Consider the following 20,533-nt stretch of genomic DNA (forward strand, 5'->3'; position numbering starts at 1 on the left):
AAGAAAGAAAGGAAGGCAGGCAGGAGATAAGGTCACTGCACTCACGGACAACATAGATGTAGGCATTGGCTAGCAGGAGCCCATGCCGGTTGCGGGCTTCACACTGGGTCACCATTGTGTCACTTGGCTGCACGTTACTCAGGATCAGAGACCCCTGCTCAATCCGATACTTCTGGTCCTTGTTCACCTCTGCATGCAACAGGCAGGGCCCAAAGGCTCAGGTTAGAACATTGAGCTTTGCTGAAAGCCCTCTTCACCCTCCTCTTCCTCCCCTTGATGTTTTCCTGTACGTCCTACACACCCAACCACTGCTGAGGCCATGCTTACTTTCTATAGACATTCCGTTGATTCTCCAGGTGATCTCTGGTTGGGGCCTACCCTGGACTTGGCAGTCTAGGCGGGCAGTCTCTCCTGGACCATACAAATGGCTCTGGGGCTTCTGCAGCCAGTATGGGGCAGCTGAACAGGAAGAAAAAGCAACCTGAGCCTGAAACCTGCTTTGGCCCTAAGTGCAGGCCCTGCTTTCTCCTGTGACAGTGGACATTGCAGGCCATCATCCCTGAAAGCCATTCTGAGGAGCCTGTGGTAGCCAGGAAAGGATGTGCCATGTCCATACCTTCCACAGTGACATAGTAGGCATGCCGGGCACTGCCCAGCGAATTCTCAGCAAGGCAGGTATATTCGCCATCGTCCTCCTCGCCCACATTGAGTAGCTGCAGGGTCTTGTTGTGGTTTTGGTAGATAACACGGTCTGTTGGCATAGGGTCACTGGGGTGCAGCCACTTGATGGTGGGTGTAGGGCTGCCCAGGGTTACAGTGCCAAGGGAGAAGAGAAGGGAGAGGCAATAAAACCACTCAGTCCTGAGGCATAAACCTGTTGGGGGCCAGGGAGCACCAACCCTTCACCCTAGAAGCCCACACTCACAATCCCTCAGCAATGCACTCCAGGATCAATGACTGGCCCTGCAAGGCTACCAGGTGGCTGCTGGAATTTGTGGGAAAGAGCAGACGTGGCTTCCGGTCAATCATGCTGTTGGCTACCAGGAGAAAAGGAGTGAGCCATCAGACTTGGAGAAATTGGACAACCCAGTAAGGCCCTAAGCCTCTGCTTGCTCCTACATTAAAAAGAATGGCTGCAGTATAGTTCAGTGGTAGAAAGTTTGCCTGACATTCTAGAAGCCCTGAGTTCCAGAAAAATAAAAAGATGCCTGATGGGTGTGGTGGCCACATTAGCATCCATTCATGAATTTAAGGCAGAAGAAACATGAGTTCAAGGCCAGCTTGATCTACAGAGTGAAACTACTTTTTAAAGTGTATCATAGCAACATGTGGTAACATATGACTCCAATCTCAGCATCTGGGAAATAGGAAAGTAGACAGATTTCTGTGAGTCTGAGACTATTCTGATCTGCATAGCAACTTTCAAGCCAGCCAGGGCTACAGAGTGAGACTCTGTCTCAAACCAACCAACCAACCAATCAACCAACCAAAACCAAACAAAACATATCCACCCATCTCTGCCTTCACCACATCAGAAGGGGTCTTAGTGGGTACAGTTGAGAGCCATGCTGCTTTTGAGGGCATTTGTGGTTGTGTGCCCCTTTTCTTGGGGACCAGGCTGGAAGTCAAGAAAAGAGTGGGATTGGGTTATCAAAGCTTCTGGGACTCACTGGGCTTGACCCGGAGGTCAATAGGTTCCTTTTGAATGATGGTCCGGGTGCCAGGGAAATGGGCATTGCAGATGTAGTCTGAATGATTGTCCGAGGTAAGCACATTGGCAAAATATAGGTCTCCGTTCTGGCCCATGGACACCCGCTCATCTTGTTTGATGTGCAAAATCTCTGCAGAAGAAGAGACAAGGAGATGGAGGTGGGAATCTGTTAGAGAAGACCCCCAACCCCCATGTTCCAGGCAGCAGCTCCTTCTGGCACCCACTGCTGTTCATCCAGTAGATCCTAAGTGGGGCTGCACTAGGTGGAGGGTTGCAAGGCAGAACTACTGATTCTCCTTCCTCCACTTCCACAGGTTTTACAGTCTCCTTTGGCCACTTGGGGGCACCTAGAAAGGACAGAGACTGGTATTCTCATCTTGATCAAAACAGTTGAAGACAAGAAGGAGGGGAGGTCATGGTGATTCACAAGGGTGTGAAGGGGCCAGATGGAAGTTCACATAAAGGGAGGCAAAAATTCTGGATGTTTCTGAGGCCCATAATGGGGATGGGGGCCCCACAGCAAAGAGATGGTAAGCAGGAAGCCAACTGACCAAGAAGGGTTAATCCACAACAATTCTCAGCTCTCCCACCCACCCTTGAAGGAACAAGAATGGTGGGGGGAGGCTGAGGTGCAGCTGTGGGGGAGGGGAGCTATGGAGGGATGCAGGAACCACAGACCCTTCCATCATCTTGACACAGGAAACCATGGCAACGGTTCCCAAGGTAACTGAAGAAGAGAGTGCTTCAGGAGGCAGAAAACTCAGTGAGGATGGAATGCAGAGGGAAAACCCCAGGGAAAGGATGACACATATAAAGACACAGCTCTAGAAATAGGAACCAGGAATGAGAGGGACGGAGAAGCCAAGTTAGAGATGCAGAAGGAGTGTAAAGCAGCAGAGACCAAAGTGGGAAAACCAAGAAAAGATAAATGGCAGAGATGACAGAGATAAGCTAAAAAGTGGAAGGGGAAAACCCAGGCAGAAACAGCAGCTATAAAGGCCAAGGCATGGAGTGACTCAGACAGAGACAGGTGGTCAGAGAGGAAGGCAAAGTAGACCCTGAAGCAGTCACTCACTCATTCAAGCCAGTCCATGCCCCACAGCCCACCAGCAGTGATCACAAGATAGGCACCAAGAAAGACAAATAGAAAGAAGGGAAAATGAGGTAACAATAAATTCAGTGGAAAAAGAGGGTGGAAGGGTGGATAGACTACTGGGGAAAATAGGAAAGGACAATGAAGACAGCTGGGGGGGGTGAGGGCTGTCAGGGCACCTAGGCACCCCAATCACAACACAACCGGCTAAGGGGACAGTGGTTGCCAGTCAGACCCCTACTCAGCTCCCAGGATCTAAGGACCTTCCTTTCAGGTACCCCAAGCCCTTCCTGGCCCTGCAGTGCTTCGCACCCTCGGCCACGAGCTGGATCTCATGCGACATGGCAGTTCCTAGCTTATTGCTGGCATAGCAGCGATAGATGCCCTGAAACCTCTGGGCAAAGCTGTTGTTGCCTTCGATGGTGAAGGAGCCAGAATAGGGTGCCTCATGCACCACTACACCCAATTCTTCCTTGGGTTTGAAGTGGATGCCATCTTTCGTCCAGCGGAACCTGTGGGCAGAGCATGGATAAGAGGTTCTAGCACTCAAAACATGCTGAAAAATGATAGGGGTGAGTGTTCCTGAAGGCAGGGAACCCCAGCTGGTGGGCCCAGAGTGGACAGGGACTCAGGGTCACAACCCAGATCTGAGGCTTCTAGACTCAGAAGTTAGGTGACCCAGGGAGGCCTGAGGGCTAAAGGCTGAGGTCAGCTGTCATCAACAGAGGGTCAGAGGGTGGGGGCCACTTACTCCACTTGGGGTCTGCCTCTGGCTTCACATTTGAGGCTTATGTCATCTGTTGGGAAGACAACCAGGCGCCGTGGAGACTGTTCTGTGATGACAGGTGGCTCTAGCACTGAAGACAAAATACGAAAAATGGGGAAATTTTATGTTTGGTTGATACCATGGCCTCAACCTCTGTCTTAATCTGAGGATAACAGGGCACTTAAGAAGCCCATGGCCAGTGAGCATATGTGGAAACAGAGAACCTAAGAGACACAGGAAGTCAGAAATGGACACATGAGGAACAGAGAAAAGATACCAATAGAAGTTAGAGAAAGAAAGAGACAGACAGGGAAAGACAGACAAAGGCACAGAGAGAATAGTCTATGGCCATATTACCCCAAATGAATCTGATCTCAGAAGCTAAGTAGGCCTGGTTAGTACTTGGATAACAGAGATAGAACAAAAACTCAAGAGACAACAAAAATCAGAGAAAGCAAGAAGGGCAACTCCAGTCAGGCTGTGGTGGCACATACCTTTAACCCCAGCACTCAAGGGGCAGAGCAGACAGATCTCTGGATTCTAGGCCAGCCTGATCTACAGAGTTCCAGGACAGCCAGGGCTACATGGAGAAACCCTGTCTTTAATACCCCACCCCCAAAAGGAGCAATTCCTAGTGGGAAGAGATAGCACCAGAGTGACAGCAATAGACAGAAACAGTGTGAGAATGACAGAAATTCCAACAGAAACAGAGACAGAGCAAAGATGCTAAACTCAGGTGAGAGAAGAAGCCAAGAGGAGCCTCTGGATTGAGTTAAAGGGACAAGAGACAAGGGACCTAAGCCAAAAAAGCCCCAACCACACTCACTTACAGAAAAAGTAAGTATTCTCCAATATACAGAACAAAGATGTGCTGGCTCAGCCCAAGGCCCCTCCCCCTCCCTGTTTGTGGCCTTTAAGTATGCTCTCCCACTCCTCCAACTTACCATGATGTCCTTTATCTGAGAATCCAGACAGCAAGGGAGAGAAGGGAGAGAAATGCTGAGAGCAGTCCCAATAGGGCCTGATGGCAGGAGGAGAAGCATACTGGAGCAACCTCCCATGGAGAAGAGACATGGAAATGTTATGGAAATTCAAGGGCACTGGACAGAATCCCTGGATGGCACAATGTCCAACAAGAAAGACTTCACCAGATACAGCCCCAGGATTTGTAAGCTCAGAAATATAGAACTTTTGTCTTTAGTAAAGGGTGTTGTTATAGCCCCTGGCAAGGTTGGGTAAGGCTCACAAAACAAAACTCTTCTCCCAAGATGCCTTGGAAGATTTGGAGGCAGCCTGGCAACTGGTGCCCTCCTCTGCTCCAGTCCACTTCCCTCCTAATCCAATTAGTGCAGCTCAGTGTTTTCAATTAGGAAGGCCCAGCCTTCAGAGCCTGTCACCCCTCCTCCTCCATCCCTCCCAAAGGCCCCACCAGCATCTGAGTCTCCATATCCCTCTGGACCTGTACCACCCATCCTCTCCTTCCTTCCTCCCAGGAGACCATCAAGCTCCCTGGGGCAGAGGAGCTGCCCCAACCCCAGGACTCAACTGAGCAGCAAAGGAATGGAGAAAGGGGAGAGGAGGGAACAAAAACACTGGGTTGGCTCTGAAAGCTTTGTCTCTGCAGACTTCAGCTTCAGCATAAGGCTCCCAGAAGAGAAAAAAGGGACTCCCTAGGAAAAACACAGAGGTCTATGATCTGGAGAGAAGTCAATCTGAGAGCAAGAGAGTGACAGAATAAGGGGAATCAACTCAGTGGAAGAAACAAGAAGAGAGACAAAGGAACCTGGAGAGGCTGGCAAAGGAGAAATGGAGGGCAGGTCTCAATAGGCAGACAGCATGTCTGCCTGCTGCATCATCTCAGACTCAGTACCAAGGACTGGGCATTACCCGGGGCAGCCTCAGAGCTGCTCTGGTCTCTGGCCTAGCTATTTGTCTTCACTGCCACTTTTTTTCTAAATTCACCCTGCCCCCACCACACAAGAGACACACCCAGGCAAGATGGGCCAGCCCATCTGGCAGCAGGGCAGGCTGATACCCAGCATAAGGCCTTGGCATTTTAGATTAGGAAGCAGAAAAACAAGTGAAAGACAGAGAAGGAAGAAGGACCACTATATATCTATGAATATGTAAAAGTTAGGGTCTGGCACATGTGTGGATGCCCTGGAATGTGCATATCCAGTATCTGTTGGTGTATATGTGTATACCTGGGCCTTAATAGGTGTGTGTTTGCATCTCAGTGCACAGTGCTGTGTTATACATCCCCCATGTCTGTATAGACAATTATTCCTTGATTTCTGTATAGATAACTGCTCCTTTAAGTGTAAATCACCAGTGTGTATTTCTGTTGGTGTGTGCCATCCCATTCATATCTCTGTGCCTAGTTAGAACAAGTGTCTGTTTCATATTCCAAGCACACTTGTATGTCCCTAAGCATCTCTGAAGATAAGGAATGGGTGTAGGAATCTCTATGTGTGTCTAAGGAGTAGCCTTAACCTCTGTGACATCAATCTCTCTTGACCTCCTCCTACGTTTGCTCTACCCTGATGTCAAGTGCCTCTCAAGTTCACCTCTCTTGGCTCTAACTCATTGGCAGCCTTCCCCACCCCTGCTCTGGAGCTTGCCTCTCTTTATGTCCAGGTTCAGAAATAAAGATAGCAAAGTGGACAAGGATTAAAGCCTAGTAACTCAATATGCATAAACACCATTGTATATGGTACTCTCTGAAATGCTTTCCTACAGGATGACAACCACTTAGTGCAGTGTGCCTACAACTCTTGCTGAAACTTGGATGGAAATCTCATCACAGTAAACATACCTTTCATATGCAAACATGCTCTACTCACCTATACACCTATATACCAATTCTACTACAAAGAAACGTTATAGGCAAATACTTTCACAAACCTGACCTCTAAATAAGTTAGAGTGACTCACAAACTTACTGAAATAGGAAATTAAAATCATATATAGCAACAGTCATCTACTCAGTTAAAACACACATATCATACACACAAATGAACAAGCCAACTCAAAAGCCTAGTTCTACTATAGCTACACTCCACAGTAGCCACACACTTACCTGTAACATCCCTCCAAGCATCACAGACACATGTTCCAGCCCTTTTCCCAATGCCTCCAAATAATTACACCCCCAAAGGAATTCAGAAAGCTGTTGAGTCAAGTCCTGGTGTTTTCAAGGTGTCTTTTCCTGATTCAGTTAAAAGACAAGACTACCCAGGGCCTGAGATCTTAGGATTGCCCATTCTCCTGGCTTGCATATTCATGGGGTGTGAAAGCAGAGAAGACAGTGAGTTTGGAAAGGGTGTTGATGCTAAAGGAGAGCAGAGGAAAGGGGCCAGAAGGATGTTTTTGTTTTTGTTTTTGTTTTTTCCCACTGTCTGCTGTCCGTGGTACTGGAAGCATGTATGTTCCTGTCCAAGGTGCTGATACTCCCCACACTTTCTTCCTGACCCTTCTAAATGTAAAGAGAGTCCTGGGTAACTCTTGCCCACCCCACGCTACAGAAGAAGTGAGGGTTAAAAATGGGAGAAAGTGAAGAGGTAAAAGATAAAGAAGAGATCTCAGCACAGCAGTGGTAGGAAGTGCTGAAGCTCCCTCCAGTTACTCACATTCGTCAGGAATCTGTATAAGCAGGCAGGGGCTGCAGAGGAGGAGAGGCCACACATACCGCAGCGCCACAACCATCTTCCCGTCAGCTCAGCAGCTCGGTGCAGCACAACTGGCCAGATTCCACTCACCTTCCTGCTGGTGATTGGTTTCCAGCGGTAGCTGCTGACAGTAGGGGGGGTGGGTGGGTACTGAGAGAAGGGAGGAGGGAAGGTGGTTGAGGAGAGAGGAAGAGAGTGGATGGGGCAGCCATTAGTGACTAACATCTAGGCCCAGATCTTGGCCCTGTCCCCAGCTGGCTAGCTACCCTCCATTTCCTCCACCCTAACCTTTACACAAGCAATTCCACCTTGGAAGGAGAAACCTTTAAGAGATCAGCTTGGTTGGGACTCCAGATTCCTTTTTATTCCCTTCTTTTGGTTTGTGCCTTTCTGCCAGCTGCCTCTCCAGCATCAACTTGATACCACAATTAACTCCCCTGTGGGTACCCTCAGGGTATGTGTGTGTTGAGATACCTGTGAGCAGGTGTCCAAGGGCCTGTGTATAGATGCAGATCTGCTCTACATGTGGGGAGTATTTATGCATGGATACATTGATGTGTGTGTAGAACAATCAGTTTGTTGCTACTAGCTTTTTGTGTGTCTGAAAGTGCCTGTGGAGGATAAATCCTTGTGATGCTAGCTCACACACATGAATGTAAAGAACATTCCTTGTAGTTTCATTGTTATCTTTCCAAGAGCTGACTGATCCCTGGGAGCTATCTGCACCTATAAGCTGGAGACTTGGGGAACAGGGTAGGAAAGGAGAAAATGAGCCCAAGACAGCTGCATTTCATTGAATAGGCTCAAGAAAAGGAAGAGAGGATGAAAAATAAAGCCTGCTCTTAAGAACTGGGAGAGAGAGAGAAAAAAAAAAAAAGCATTTCCTTGCTACTCTTCAGCCCTAAGAGGGCAACAGTGGGAGCTATGTCCTTCCTATTGTTACACGTTCCATGCCAGGGTCATGTAAAGTTCTGGGACATTTCCCAAAACACTTCTCATATCTGGTAGTCTCAGCACCTGTCTTTTGCTGAGTCTTCAGAGTTCAACTGCTAGATGTATCGACTTCAAGCATAAATCATTCCAAGTATGTTCACCTGGATGTAGTGGGGCCCAGAGACTTGGAGTCCAGACAAGGATTAGGAGAAGAAATAGGCTTCCATGAAAACAGGGCACTTTGACACAATAAAAGACACGGAAGAAGAAAAGGTGATGATCAAATGAACAGACAAAGGAAGAGCTAGTGTTGTTGGGTAACTGAGTTAGATGCCGTGAACCCTAATCTGGATGCCCTCAATAAATTCATCCAACCAGGATCTTATCAAAGTAGAGTGCCTCATCTAGAACACCTAAGTTTCAAAAGCAAGTAAATGGGACTGATAAGATGGTTCTGTGGGTAAAGATGCTTGCCATCAAGCCAGATAGCATCAGTTTGCTCCCTGGAGCCCACATACTGTAAGGAGAGAACTGATTTGAACAAATTATTCTCTGATCTCCAAGTAAGCATCCTGGCATAAACACACAAATTAATAAATATAAAAGAAAGATTAAAACACCCAAAAGGAAGGTCAAAAGTCCTAGAATGCCATGTTAAGGTATTTGAACTCCATCAAGAGGAAGTCAGAAGTCACAAATCAATTTCACCCAAGGGGGTGATCTGAGATTAGCAGTCAACTTGCAGCTTTCCCCTCCAAAGCTGTTGAGGGTGGTAGAGCACCAGAGTAGGTCAACATAGCTGGCCTGGAGGCCAAGGGAATGATTTAAACAGTAGGAAGTGGAAAACAGATGATCAGTCCAAACCTTCAAGAGCTAAGCTGGGGCCCAGGATAGAACACTGGTTTTGTTTTACCAACACTTCCCCCAACAAAGCTAGTGATAGCAGGGCCAGGCAGCCCCAGGCAGCCTTAGTCTTGACTTCAAGGCCTGTAGGAAGCAGTGGGAGACTTAGATCAGAGAGCAAGGGATCAAACAACAGCCTTGAGAGCTCTGAGCCCTGGTCTGAGGTGGGGGTGGGGTGGGGCCTGGAGCAAGGAAAGCTCAAAGGACTGTCCTGTCTGGGAGGATGCTTTGATTCTCTATGTGTTGAACTGGTGATTTCTATCAAGCCACTTCCTCATTTTTTTCCAAACCTATGATTCCAGAAGGTTTGGTATACATGCAAAGTGAGGAGCCAGGGGTGGGAATATTGTGTTATCTTGAGTATGTCCCATCCTGCATCTATCTTAATAACTGCACATTCAATTTATTTTTATGTCTCCTAGTGTTATTTGTTATCTGTCTTGCCACTGGTCTGGACACTCAGAGACAGGCATGAAGGAGCCAGAAGACTGAGAAGCCTTTGACAGATGGGGGGGCTGTCTCTTCTGTCTCTCTTCCTACTGCTGCTGGGTCTCTGATCTCTCACCATTCCTCAGGCAATTATAGAGAGAGCTAAGGTTGTTAGCTCAGCAGGCCCTGACCCCCCATCAACACTATTGAGGGCAAAAGGGGGGGGGGGTGGTAAGTGTTCTACAGATGGAGCCAAAGCCCAGCCTGCCAAGGGTGACAGACAGAGTGAGAAAAAGGCAGGAGGAAGCAGGAGAGTCAGAAGCAGGGTTAGGGGGCTGGGAAGAGATGACAAAGACAGTTGTTAGAAGACTAGATAGCCAAAAGATAAATAAGATGGAGAAATATAGAAACAGAGAGCTGGGCAGTAGGGATGGGGGAAAAATAAAAAGGAATACAAAGGATGAGAGATAGGTGCAAAAAGCAGTGCAGAGAGAGAAGGGTGGGGGTAGTTGTGTGCACTTGCATGCAGGCCACTGCTACCTCCCTTTGCAGAAGTCCCAGTTCCTGGGTGGGTTGGGGAGGGAAAGGTGCCAGGCAAGGGTTGGGGGAATAAAGAGACAATGAGTCTGTGTCAGTGTAGGGGTTTCTTTGCTTGGAGGTCAATCTGGGTCCAGAAGCAGGGCTGGGAAGTAGAGATGCTGAGCACTGAGGCCAGAGAGACAAAGCACCACAATGACAGTGGTAAGCCCCTGCTCACTTTTGGCACTGGAGCAGGAAGTAAGATAAAATCACAGTTGTAAGATAAAATAAATGATTCACGGTTGGCTAATGCACATGTGCCAGAGAACAAGTAGAGGTTCAGAGAGGACGGTTATGAGAGGGAGAAGTCCCTAGAGAAGCTCAGGAGATCTTTCCAAGATTGCTGCTGAGTGCAGACTGGAACAGAATAGGCAGCCACAAAAAATCACAAGCACGACAGTGTGTGTGTGTGTGTGTGTGTGTGTGTGTGTGTGTGTGTGCGCCTGTGTGTGTGTGTGTACCAATCATGTACACCTCTCATTGTGTACACCGACCACAGTTGTGGAGTGTAAGACAAAAGTGAGAATACTCCCAAGTAAAGCCAGCCTCTAGTCATCCTACCCACATTGTGGCAAATCTTATATGGCCAGGGAGAAAAACAGGTATAACAAGCATTAGGAGAGTTAGGACCAGGAGATGAGAGTCAAAACCACAGGACAAGGCTCAGTAACAGCTTTTAAGGTGCCTCGCCTTGGCCATTCTGTGTCCTGCCCGAGTCCCATGGGGGAATCCTCTTGTCTACACCACACCATGTCACTGTCATCAGTGCTGCATTGCAAGCAAAGCCAATTGCCAGGGAAGGGTCTGAGAGGTCATGGTACCTGGCTAAGACTTAGAGTCATTGCTTCAACCTCTGAGCACGTGTGCATGTGCACACACACACACACACACACACACACACACACACACACTCCAAGGTTGTCCTGCAAATGCACTTAGAACACATTCCTAACCAGCTCCAGGACTGCCACTGCTCATCTTTCTAAAAAAGAAGCAGGAAGAGAGCCCTTCAAAGGTGGATCAAATAATCTTCAAGCTTCCTACTCAGTGTCTAGGGAAATGGCATCAGACCAGAATGGAGGCAGTACTGGGGGGTTAGTGTTTTGGGTATGTATCAGGGACAGAATGGGTGGCAGGTACCTATCCCTCAGGCCTGGGAGAAAGAAGACATTTGGTATTCTGTTGATAGTGACATGAAGGTATCAGTGTCACCTAAACATTATTCACTATTCCCCTTTAAGGCTTTCTCCCAACCAAATAGGTTATGGCTGTTGGGTTTTTATGGTAATGGAGCCTGACAGCAAAAGTGGGGGAAGCCTTGTTGTAGCCTTTTGGGTTATTTAGATAATACATAAAGAAGACTGCTTGAGAAAGCCCCTACAGGTATCTGAAAGCCCAGAAGACTCCTCTCTCTACCTCCTCCTTAAGGGAAGATTGAAGAGAGTATATCCCATTCAGTCTCAGCCTTCTTTATCCCAGCCCCCTCATCCTGCTTGAGGCTTCTGTCTCCAAGGCAACTAAGGCTCACCTGTTAAGGACTATTCTTAAATGATGGAAAGGGAGCAGATGGAGGTTAACCCTTTGTGAGGAAGGGAGGGAGGGTCCTCATCATTGGCTGGTTCTATTTGACACTCCCTCAACCATGATCTCTGTCAGCTCCATTTTCTTAAGTGAACTCATAGTGCTTACCACCTACCAGGGACTCTTCTAAGCACTTTTCCACAGACTCATTTCATCCTTATTAGCTCCATTTGACAAGTGACAAAATTGAGGCCCAGAACTGAACTGTGTACGGAGCTGCCATGGGCACTCAGTAGGGGTGGGGTTTGAAATGGTGTAGAGGCTCCGGAAGCTGCCAAAAGCTCCTCTAACATCCTAATTTGTTTCTGCTTGGATCCTATAGAACCAGAGGCCTGGTCAAGGATGGTCTCCAAGCCATTCTGTCCCCTGGGGAAGGGTTTATTTGCTAAGCAAATGTAGAAGGTAGGTAGTGGAGCATTGGAAGGACAGGCATGAGGAAGTCCCATGTAAGCAACAGCATATCTTCATGGAGCAGGCCTGACCCAAACAACCCATCTGCCCTTCTACTTGGGTTCCCCTCAGCCTGAAGCCTTCCCTGTAAGACTCATATAATATCACTTCATCCAAGTAGTCAATTTAAGAGACGGCTAACTGCTTTTCTTGTTGGACTCAGAGACAGGCTGGGTTTCTTTGTCCCCTCACTGCTAGCACAAATCTTAACCAAAGGCACACAAAGGTCTCTCTCTCTCCAGCCAGAGCTTATGGACAGCAATGGCTCTGTTTCTGTTCTGAGGGGTGATAGAGACCAAGATGGAGCCAGAATTCACCCCAACAGAGCACAGACCAAGATTCAGCTTTCCAGAGTACTGAAAGCAGAGCCACAAAGCAGTAGCAGGTATCAGGACTCTCCTGGCCCTGGATTTCATGAGTCAGGTAAGATGAGCCTCACACTGAGGGGCTTAAGGGACCATCAAACAAATAGGCAATCCATGTGAACTAGAGGAGGTGAATGTGATGAACATAGCAGCAGCTGGCTTGTCTCGATTCCAAAATGACTCCTGGAAGTGGCTCAGACACTGTCAGGCCCCCAGCAGACCAGACCCTTTGGGCTTCTATTCCCAAAGGGTTAAAGGGCAGAAGAGGCACAGGAAGCCTGGGAGTGGACAATGGTGCTTCTGTCCTCCCTATGGCCTAAGCATTCCTAAGGCATGAACGAAGCCATCTGGGGAGGGGACCCAAGGGAATAGGCAAACTCTGCCCCCCACAAGAATCAGTGCTGCATTAGCCAGCCACCACCCCAGTTCCACCCTTCCCATCATAGACTCTGTTAGAGCCACTGAAGAGACCCATGTAGACACAAGAAGAATATACACACAGATATACAAATATGCATAGACAACCAAACAGGAGCCTAATACAAGCAAACAAGACTAATGGAAGTTACACAAGTACAGACTTATGACCAAATACATGAGCCTCACACATGCAAATAAAAATTCTAGAACACACACACACAGGCTCAAAGCTTCCCAGCAACCCAACTTTCTCATGCAGACCTCCAAACTAGGGCTACCCCCCCATTTCTGCCTGACACTGAATGCTTTATACTGGAGTTCTGAGAAGGGAGGGAGCTCATAAAGAGAAAGTCCTCATCTTTCAAATTCTATCTTCAGACCAAAATTTCGACAGACAGATTCCAAAGTCCCCCATGGCCAAGTGCATATTCTACAACCTTCCTGCCCCACCCACCTGCTGGTTCACGAAGCTGCTGCTACTGGGTTTAGGTGCCACGGACTAGTAGCACAAGTTGCTGAGTGGAAATGGAGTGGCCTTGCAGCTTTTTAGCGTGGAAAAGCTGTGTCAAGCTCCTGGGACCTTGGGTAGGGGGCAGTGGACAAAGAAAAGCTCCTAGAAAGGCAAGCGGAGCAGATCCTCCCCTTGGCAAAAGAACTCTCACCCTCCTCTGACTCCTCCCTCTCTCTCCAACCACAGCCTTTAGGAAGCCACAAAGACCCTGTTGATATTTGGGAAGCAGCCAGGGTGGTCATCAGATGCTCCTCTCTACCTTGCAAGTCAGGCAAGGCCATATGGAAATGTCTAAGCCCAATTCAGGGACATGGAGACATCTGAGGTACACTAAAGCTCACCCCTATTATGAGGACTAGCAACTCTGTGCCAAACTCATAGCCATCAGAAATTACTGAGAGAGGGAAATACCTTAGGGGAAGTACAGGGTGGGGCAAAGAAATACAAGATAAACAAAAGGGCAATCAGACAGAGTAAAGGGTACCAACTGGAAGGGGGAGTGGGCAGACAGGGGCAGGCAGGAGGGAAGACAGAGGAGAGGACAGGAGGGAAAGGCTGCATCTTCACCTTCTATGGACAAATGAGGAAGAAAGAGAATGTCCCAGTGAGAGGATAACAATGTTAGGGGGATGCAAGGAGCCTGGGAAAGCAGAAAAAGATGACCAGATTAGAGCAAGTGACAGATGGAAAGGTTATAGACCCATGGGATGGGGCTAATGAGAGCCCATTCCAGTTGGCCCCAGACAGGGACCTAAGCCTTCCCCATCTTGGGAACAGGTGACTGGGCAAAGACACTGCTAGCTTGGGACACTAGTCCTGAAATTCAGACGCACTCCCAGAGCCAAACTACATGGCACCCCCTCACACCTTGTCCATAAAGGGAGGCCTGGCATCTCTAAATGAGACCTCAATTCTACTCTACACCATGGACACATGTGGTGATAGGATCATTGGGCTAGGTCATTCTTGCAAGTTCATGTCACCCTCACAGACCAGAGGAGCACCTAGTTGTTGGCATTTTGGTTGGTACCATTTGCAGTGAAAGAGATATTGCATACATCAATGAACCACCACTCCTCATGTGATAACCAGCAAAGCTGAAGCTCACGTCTGGTGTGGTGGCACAGCATTTGGAAAGGTTGAGGCATGAGGGTTGCTTTGAGCATGAGATCAGCCTCAGCTACATAGTGAGTACTAGATCATCCAGAGTTACAGAGTGAAGCCATGTCTCAAAAATTAGAAAGAAATTGTGAGGCAGAGGCAGGTGATTTCTGAGTTTGAAGCCATCCTGGTCTAAAGAGAGCACCCCAGAACAGCCAGGGGCTGTCTCAAAAAAATTAAAAATCATTAAGAAAGAAGAAAAGAAAGAAAGAAAGAGAGAGAAAAAAAGAAAGAAAGGGAAAGGAAAGGAAAGGAAAGGAGTGGGGGCTAAAGCTCAAAATAGGTGAGGGCCTGACTATCTTGGTCATTGAACTGGGCAAGAGCCAATATGTCCCCTTCACCCTGCCTAGTCAATCATGGAAAGTGCTTCTCATGGAAAGTAGCTATCCTTCAGTGACAGAAGAGTACAGTCTTAGAAGAAGCCAACTGGGGAGCGTAACAGGACTCCCCAGTCTGCTAGCCTTCCTTCACTGCCTTCCTTTTTCCCTTCAAATTATCATGAAGGAAATTAAAGGGAAATCTGTATTTCAAAGGGACAAGGATGGCATTGTTGACTGGTTACTTACATGTGCGGTCTGGACCAAGCAGGCACTCAGCAGTGAAAATCTATCTAGCAAATGGCTACCCATCCATAGTTGCTCAGTCCCTGGGCAGTCATTCTGTGAACAGCCCCCATGTCTGAGCATGGTGCTTTGCAGAAAGCTAGAGGCTGGGCACTGGGGGAGGAGTCTCTTGGGAGTAGGTAGTAGCTATCCAGGAGTGCTGTGCTGTGATGAATGTCGAATGTGTCTCCCCTTCCTCCGTAATCAGATCACAGGCGATTCCTAATTTCTTTTGTTCTCTATTTCAAGAGTATTTCAATAAGTTGCTCCTGTGTTTTTCAAATGTATTGTAACAAGATATATTGCTTTGGGGATTGTACACACAAAAATAATAGAGAGTGACAGACATTGGAATACAGCAAGGAGGCAGAGAAGTGGGGAGTTCCCAGTCCCAGCCCTGTCACCAATTCATTCGCCATGTGGCCACAGATCCTTGAAGGTGACTGAAGAATTAGTGCCTAATGGTAAGTAAGTATATACAGTGCTGCATAGATGTTGGGCTAGGTGAAAAGCTAGGGTTATCAAGTCCCACCATCTGCAGCAAGGAGCCCATCAGAGCTGAGGCCCTGGGCAAGCCCCACCCTAGCTACCCTACTAAAGGACCGTAAAGGTTGGAAGAAAGGCTGCTGGATCTATTCATCACAAGAGCCATGTGAGTCAGCAAAGATAACACTGGGCTGCTAGTAACCTGCTACCACTGAAGTTGCATTAATCAGGATCACGACATCTACCTGAAAGGGGTGCCAGGCCCCCAGACAGATGGTGGTCCTGCCTCCCTGAGACAGATGAATTAGGGGTTCTAGACACTAGATCAGGAGCAGTGGGTTATATCTGTTGTTCTTTTTAATCCCTGCCAATCAACACCCTAAAACTGAACCAGATAGAAGGGAATAGGATATGGAAACGTCCCTCCTCCCATAATTAAACAGAGAGTATAAAGCAATGTCTAAAATTGCTCCAGTCTCTACAGAAAGAGTCCTGGGCACCTTGCTTCCAGAAGTCCCTGGTCCTAAGCCAATAAGGACCTTCTTCTCTTATTTTTACCTGATGGACCCATGGTCCACACCCATGTACACCCACAGGCATGTCAGTGGGTGCTCAAATCCATCTCTCTTAGTGTAGCCTTTATTGGCTAAAGAACCTAAGGGAGGTTCTGTGCCTGAGAGGAGACTGGTTTTGCAGTGCATTTGAGGGGATCCTCAGAGGGAATTTGGAAAGGATGAGGTAAAGAACAAAGCCCCCTCCACAATTTGGGGTGGAGGGGCAGGCAGCGCCCATCCCTGTTCCTTATTCTCCTACTACTATCGGAGGAGCTCCGCTCAATCTCCTCCACACCATGCTAGACACTGGCTTTTCCCCCAACCCCATCTGCAATCAGGCCTTTAGAATCCGGATGAGGAACAGCCACGCCCAGAGCCACACCCCACAGAGGTCGACTGGGTTAGATGGACATTCCGCTGGGTTCACATTTCCTTCCTCACACATGCATAGACCCACAGGGATATGCCAACTTCAGACCCACTTGCCCATACAGAACCTGCCTGACCACTCCCGTGCCCCTCCCTAAGCATGCATTTGGGGAGCCGCCCAGTTACCCCTCACCTGTCTGGCTCTGGCACCTAGCCACTTTCTCCAAACCCATTCCAGACCGCAGTGCTCAGAGCCCAGTGCCTAGCATGCATGGGTGGGGCTCCAGCCTTCCTACCGAGGAGGCACGAAGCCCGCTCCTCCTGAGCCCGAGGCGGGCTGGGTCTGGAACGCAGAGGGTTGCTGCTGCGGCCAAGAGGACAAACCAGCCCGCCTTACCTGCACCGCTCGGGTTGCCAGCTCAGCCTCTGTGCACGCTGACCTCGGACCCACTACCCAGCTATGCCGATGCCTGCGCGGTTGTTGCTGCTGCTGCTGCTGCGGCGGCGGCGGCGGCGGCGGCGGCGGCGGCGGCGGCGGCGGCAGCGGCAGCGGGCGGGGCAGCGTGAGCAGGGAAGTAGGGGAGGAAGAGGGAGGGGGAGGTAGTGAGATCACCTCCCCCGCAGTAGGCCCCGCCTCGCCACACCCTTGTTCCTTGTTTCATCTGAGCCTGGCCGTAGAGCCCCGCGCGTGATAGGGACTTCGTGGGGGTCTTCTTCAGAAGCTCCAGCAGTCCAGGAATCCCCGAGATGAGAGTGACCCCACCTCACCATCAGGGATCCTCGCTGCCCTTGAGGCTTGTATTTGCATAAGTATTCTCAGGATCCCGGGGCTGGACAGTGGGGAGAGGATCCAGATGGGAACCAGATTACCTCGCCTCCACTTGGCCTTTGAGGGCTCTGGCTAGTAATAGGCATTCATATACCATTAGGTCCAGGCCGCGCCTTGGTCATGTGTTTGAATGTCTCTGCACTCTCAGGGCAGAACGCTGGACCTCGAGCTCCTCTTGGAACCCCTGCCCAGCCAGGACGCTAGGCCAGTGTCCTTCAGGGATGTGCGCCTGAACCTGAGTCCCCAGCCTGCGAAGGGGGTGTGGCGAGGCATAAACTTCTGCACACCATACAGTTCCTACTAAACACTAGGTCCCAGATTAGGCTAAAAGGAAAAGTTCGGAGGGCGCCCTTCGACCTGAAACCCCCTACTCCTGATCTTCCTCCCACTTCTCTCCTGCTCAATGCCTTATTTCTTTGTCCTCGGGATTGGCCTCTTTCTGACCTTTCCTGTCCACCCCTACTCTCCTTACAGCCCTATGGGGAAAGCTTCTGGAAAGGAGCTCTTCCCAGTGGCGCCCTCTCCCAGGCTCATGGCTGTGACCTCCCAAGCGAGGCGAAGCGGAGGGGGCTGGAATTCCAAAGTGAGTCCAGCTAGCTAAAGCTGCAGGGCAAGGAAGGCCTAGGGCCCAGATGGCAGATTGCAGCCCTGGTAGGTATGGTATTTTTATGAGCATGCCTGTTACTCAGTGAAGCATTCTGTAGGTCCTCTGCTCAACCTGCCAACACTCCCCCAGTGGTACAATGCCCTGATCCCATGAAAACACTTTTGGCACTCTGGCCTGGTCTCCCTCCTCATATGATCACCTCCTGCCAGCTTCCTTTCTCCTGAAAGAAAAACTTGGGGGTGCCTGTTAGCACTCTATGAAGGTCTGGATGGTGTTTGATGGAGTCTTTAGGAAGAGTCATCTGAATGAAGGTGGAGGCTTAAGCAGAGAGCTCAGAGGACACTACTCCTTCTACAGTAGGCCTGCCACTTGGTTCAGATGGATTCAGAATGAAGCTGCCAACAGTACTCATGAAGCTTTACTGGTTCAAATCTTCAGGAGACAGCAGAGGAGACTTAACCACGCAGCTAGGTCATGAAGTCAGGGGCCTTTTTAGCTGGGCAGAGAATGGTATTTTCCATGAGGCACTGAACTAAGATCAGTTTCTTGACTGTACTGATGTAAGAGCGATAGGCCACAAAATTGGCCTCTCCTCTCCAGCTGCTCTCTCCACTACCTTACTGCCAGACTACACACCAACTGGACCTAGTCTAGGGTTGATACTGTTCTGGAACTCACTCTGTGGCTGAGTTTCATTTTAACCCTACACGCCCCTGTCTCAGTCTGCTGAGTGTTGGGATTATAGTTGTTCACTATGCCTAGACACAAGTTTTATTTCATCTCTCAAAAATCTTTGTCTTTTAAGTCTCGAAAAATCAACCAAACAAACAAACCACAGAGGCTAGAGAGAGATGGCTTAGCAGCTAAGAACATGTGCAATTCTTCAAAGTGATCAACAAGGAGTTCAACTCACAGCATCTTTATCAAGCAACTCACAACTGCTTATAATTCCAGATCCCAGGAGAGCCTCACCCTCTTAGGCACCAGCACATACCCATACACAAGCACATGATTAAAAATAATTTTTATGTCTTTTTTCCTTTTTGGTTATTTATTTATTTTAGTTTTTCAAGACAGGGTTTCTCTGTATAGCCCTGGCTGTCCTGGAACTCACTCTGTAGACCTGGCCTCAAACTCAGAAATCCACCTGCCTCTGCCTCCCAAGTGCTGGGATTAAAGGCGTGTGCCACTACTACCTGGCAGTCTCTGTGTTTTTGTTTGGTTTCATACTCACTATCCTGCCTCAGCTTTCACAATACTGGGATTAAAGACATGTGCTGTCATGCCCACCTTAGTTTGATGAGTTTTTGATACTTAATATTGTAGCCACCACCAAAATCAAGCTTCAGAACATTTCCATTACCTTCTCAAATTCTGCCAAGTTCTTTTACAGATATCCACTCTCTATGTTCTGGCCCCTGACTTCCACGGATCTGAGTGCTATCTTTTCTAGAATTCTTCTTAAATGGAATCATACAGTATTTGTTCTTTTACGTAGCTTAATTCACAAAGCATAGCTTTTGAGATTAACCACCCCAACTACCAACCACCCTCCCCCATGTGTGTGTGCGTGTGTGTGTTTGTGTTATGTTAATTATCAGTTCCTTTACATCGATGAGTCCAGTATTTGAATGTGTCATACTGTGTTTAGCTGTTTACTCATTGAAGTACCTGAGTTGCTTGCAGCTTTTGGCAATCATGAATGAAGATGCTCTAAATAATTATTTACAAGATTTTGTGTGGTCATACAGTCTCATTTGTCTAGGATAGCTACCTAATATTGAGATGCTGGATTGTATAGTAAATTTATATTGTAGTTGATCCAATTTAAACTTATCCCTGACTAGCTTACAAATAAATGGGAATCAGACTATGGTTATTTTATTTGGCTCTGACAATTAATTGGGGGTAACCCCTAATTTACTTTTCTTTTTTCTATTTTTAAAAAAAGTATTTATTTATTTTATGTATATGAGTACACTGTAGCTGTCTTCAGACACACCAGAAGAGGGCATCGGATCCTATTACAGATGGTTGTGAGCCACCATGTGGTTGCTGGGAATTGAACTCAGGTCCTCAGGGAGAACAGACAGTGCTCCTAGCTGCAGAGCCATCTCTGCAGCCTCTAATTTACTTTTCTAACTGCTTGCTTGGCTACTTCCCCATTGATGTATCCCAAATACTTGCCATTTTTCCTGACTATGCATTCATGGCTCATCTCTTCTCATGGCAGCTTCCTCCTCTTTTTGTGTCCTTTCTTCTCTCACCTGGCTCTGTAAACCCCAACTGGGTAATTCAGAACCTCTAATCTCTCCAGTAATTGGCTGTAGTCGTTGTTTTGTTTGTTTGTTTGTTTGTTTTTGTTTTTTGAGACAGGGTTTCTCTGTATAGCCCTGGCTGTCCTGGAACTCACTTTGTAGGCCTCGAAGTGCTGGGATTAAAGGTGAGCGCCACCACCGCCCGGCTAGGCAGGCAGATTTCTGAGTTTCAGGCCAGCCTGGTCTACAGAGTGAGTT

General features: G+C 48.3%; 1 protein-coding gene across 4 annotated transcripts in view; it reads right to left on the reverse strand.

The window, feature by feature from the left end:
* The window catches only part of L1cam (L1 cell adhesion molecule), a 25,942-nt gene extending 8,783 nt beyond the window's left edge, over positions 1–17,159 (reverse strand). For 2 of the 4 annotated variants that reach the window (XM_031364204.1, XM_031364198.1), the window contains exons 1-11: positions 16,979–17,158; positions 7,200–7,388; positions 4,515–4,529; positions 3,556–3,661; positions 3,117–3,316; positions 1,936–2,058; positions 1,671–1,841; positions 926–1,037; positions 617–801; positions 328–459; positions 46–189 (exon numbers count right to left, since the gene is read on the reverse strand). In XM_031364204.1, coding sequence (XP_031220064.1) covers positions 46–189; positions 328–459; positions 617–801; positions 926–1,037; positions 1,671–1,841; positions 1,936–2,058; positions 3,117–3,316; positions 3,556–3,661; positions 4,515–4,529; positions 7,200–7,275 — 1,264 coding nt within the window. In that variant the 5' untranslated portion in view covers positions 7,276–7,388; positions 16,979–17,158. Of the gene's footprint in view, positions 1–45; positions 190–327; positions 460–616; positions 802–925; positions 1,038–1,670; positions 1,842–1,935; positions 2,059–3,116; positions 3,317–3,555; positions 3,662–4,514; positions 4,530–7,199; positions 7,389–16,978 lie in introns of all 4 variants that reach the window. The other 2 variants (XM_031364223.1, XM_031364213.1) reach the window with 2 other exon arrangements.
* Between the last annotated feature and the right edge of the window lie 3,374 nt (positions 17,160–20,533).

The sequence above is a fragment of the Mastomys coucha genome, chromosome X, assembly GCF_008632895.1.
Source record: "Mastomys coucha isolate ucsf_1 chromosome X, UCSF_Mcou_1, whole genome shotgun sequence".
Lineage (NCBI taxonomy): Eukaryota > Metazoa > Chordata > Mammalia > Rodentia > Muridae > Mastomys > Mastomys coucha.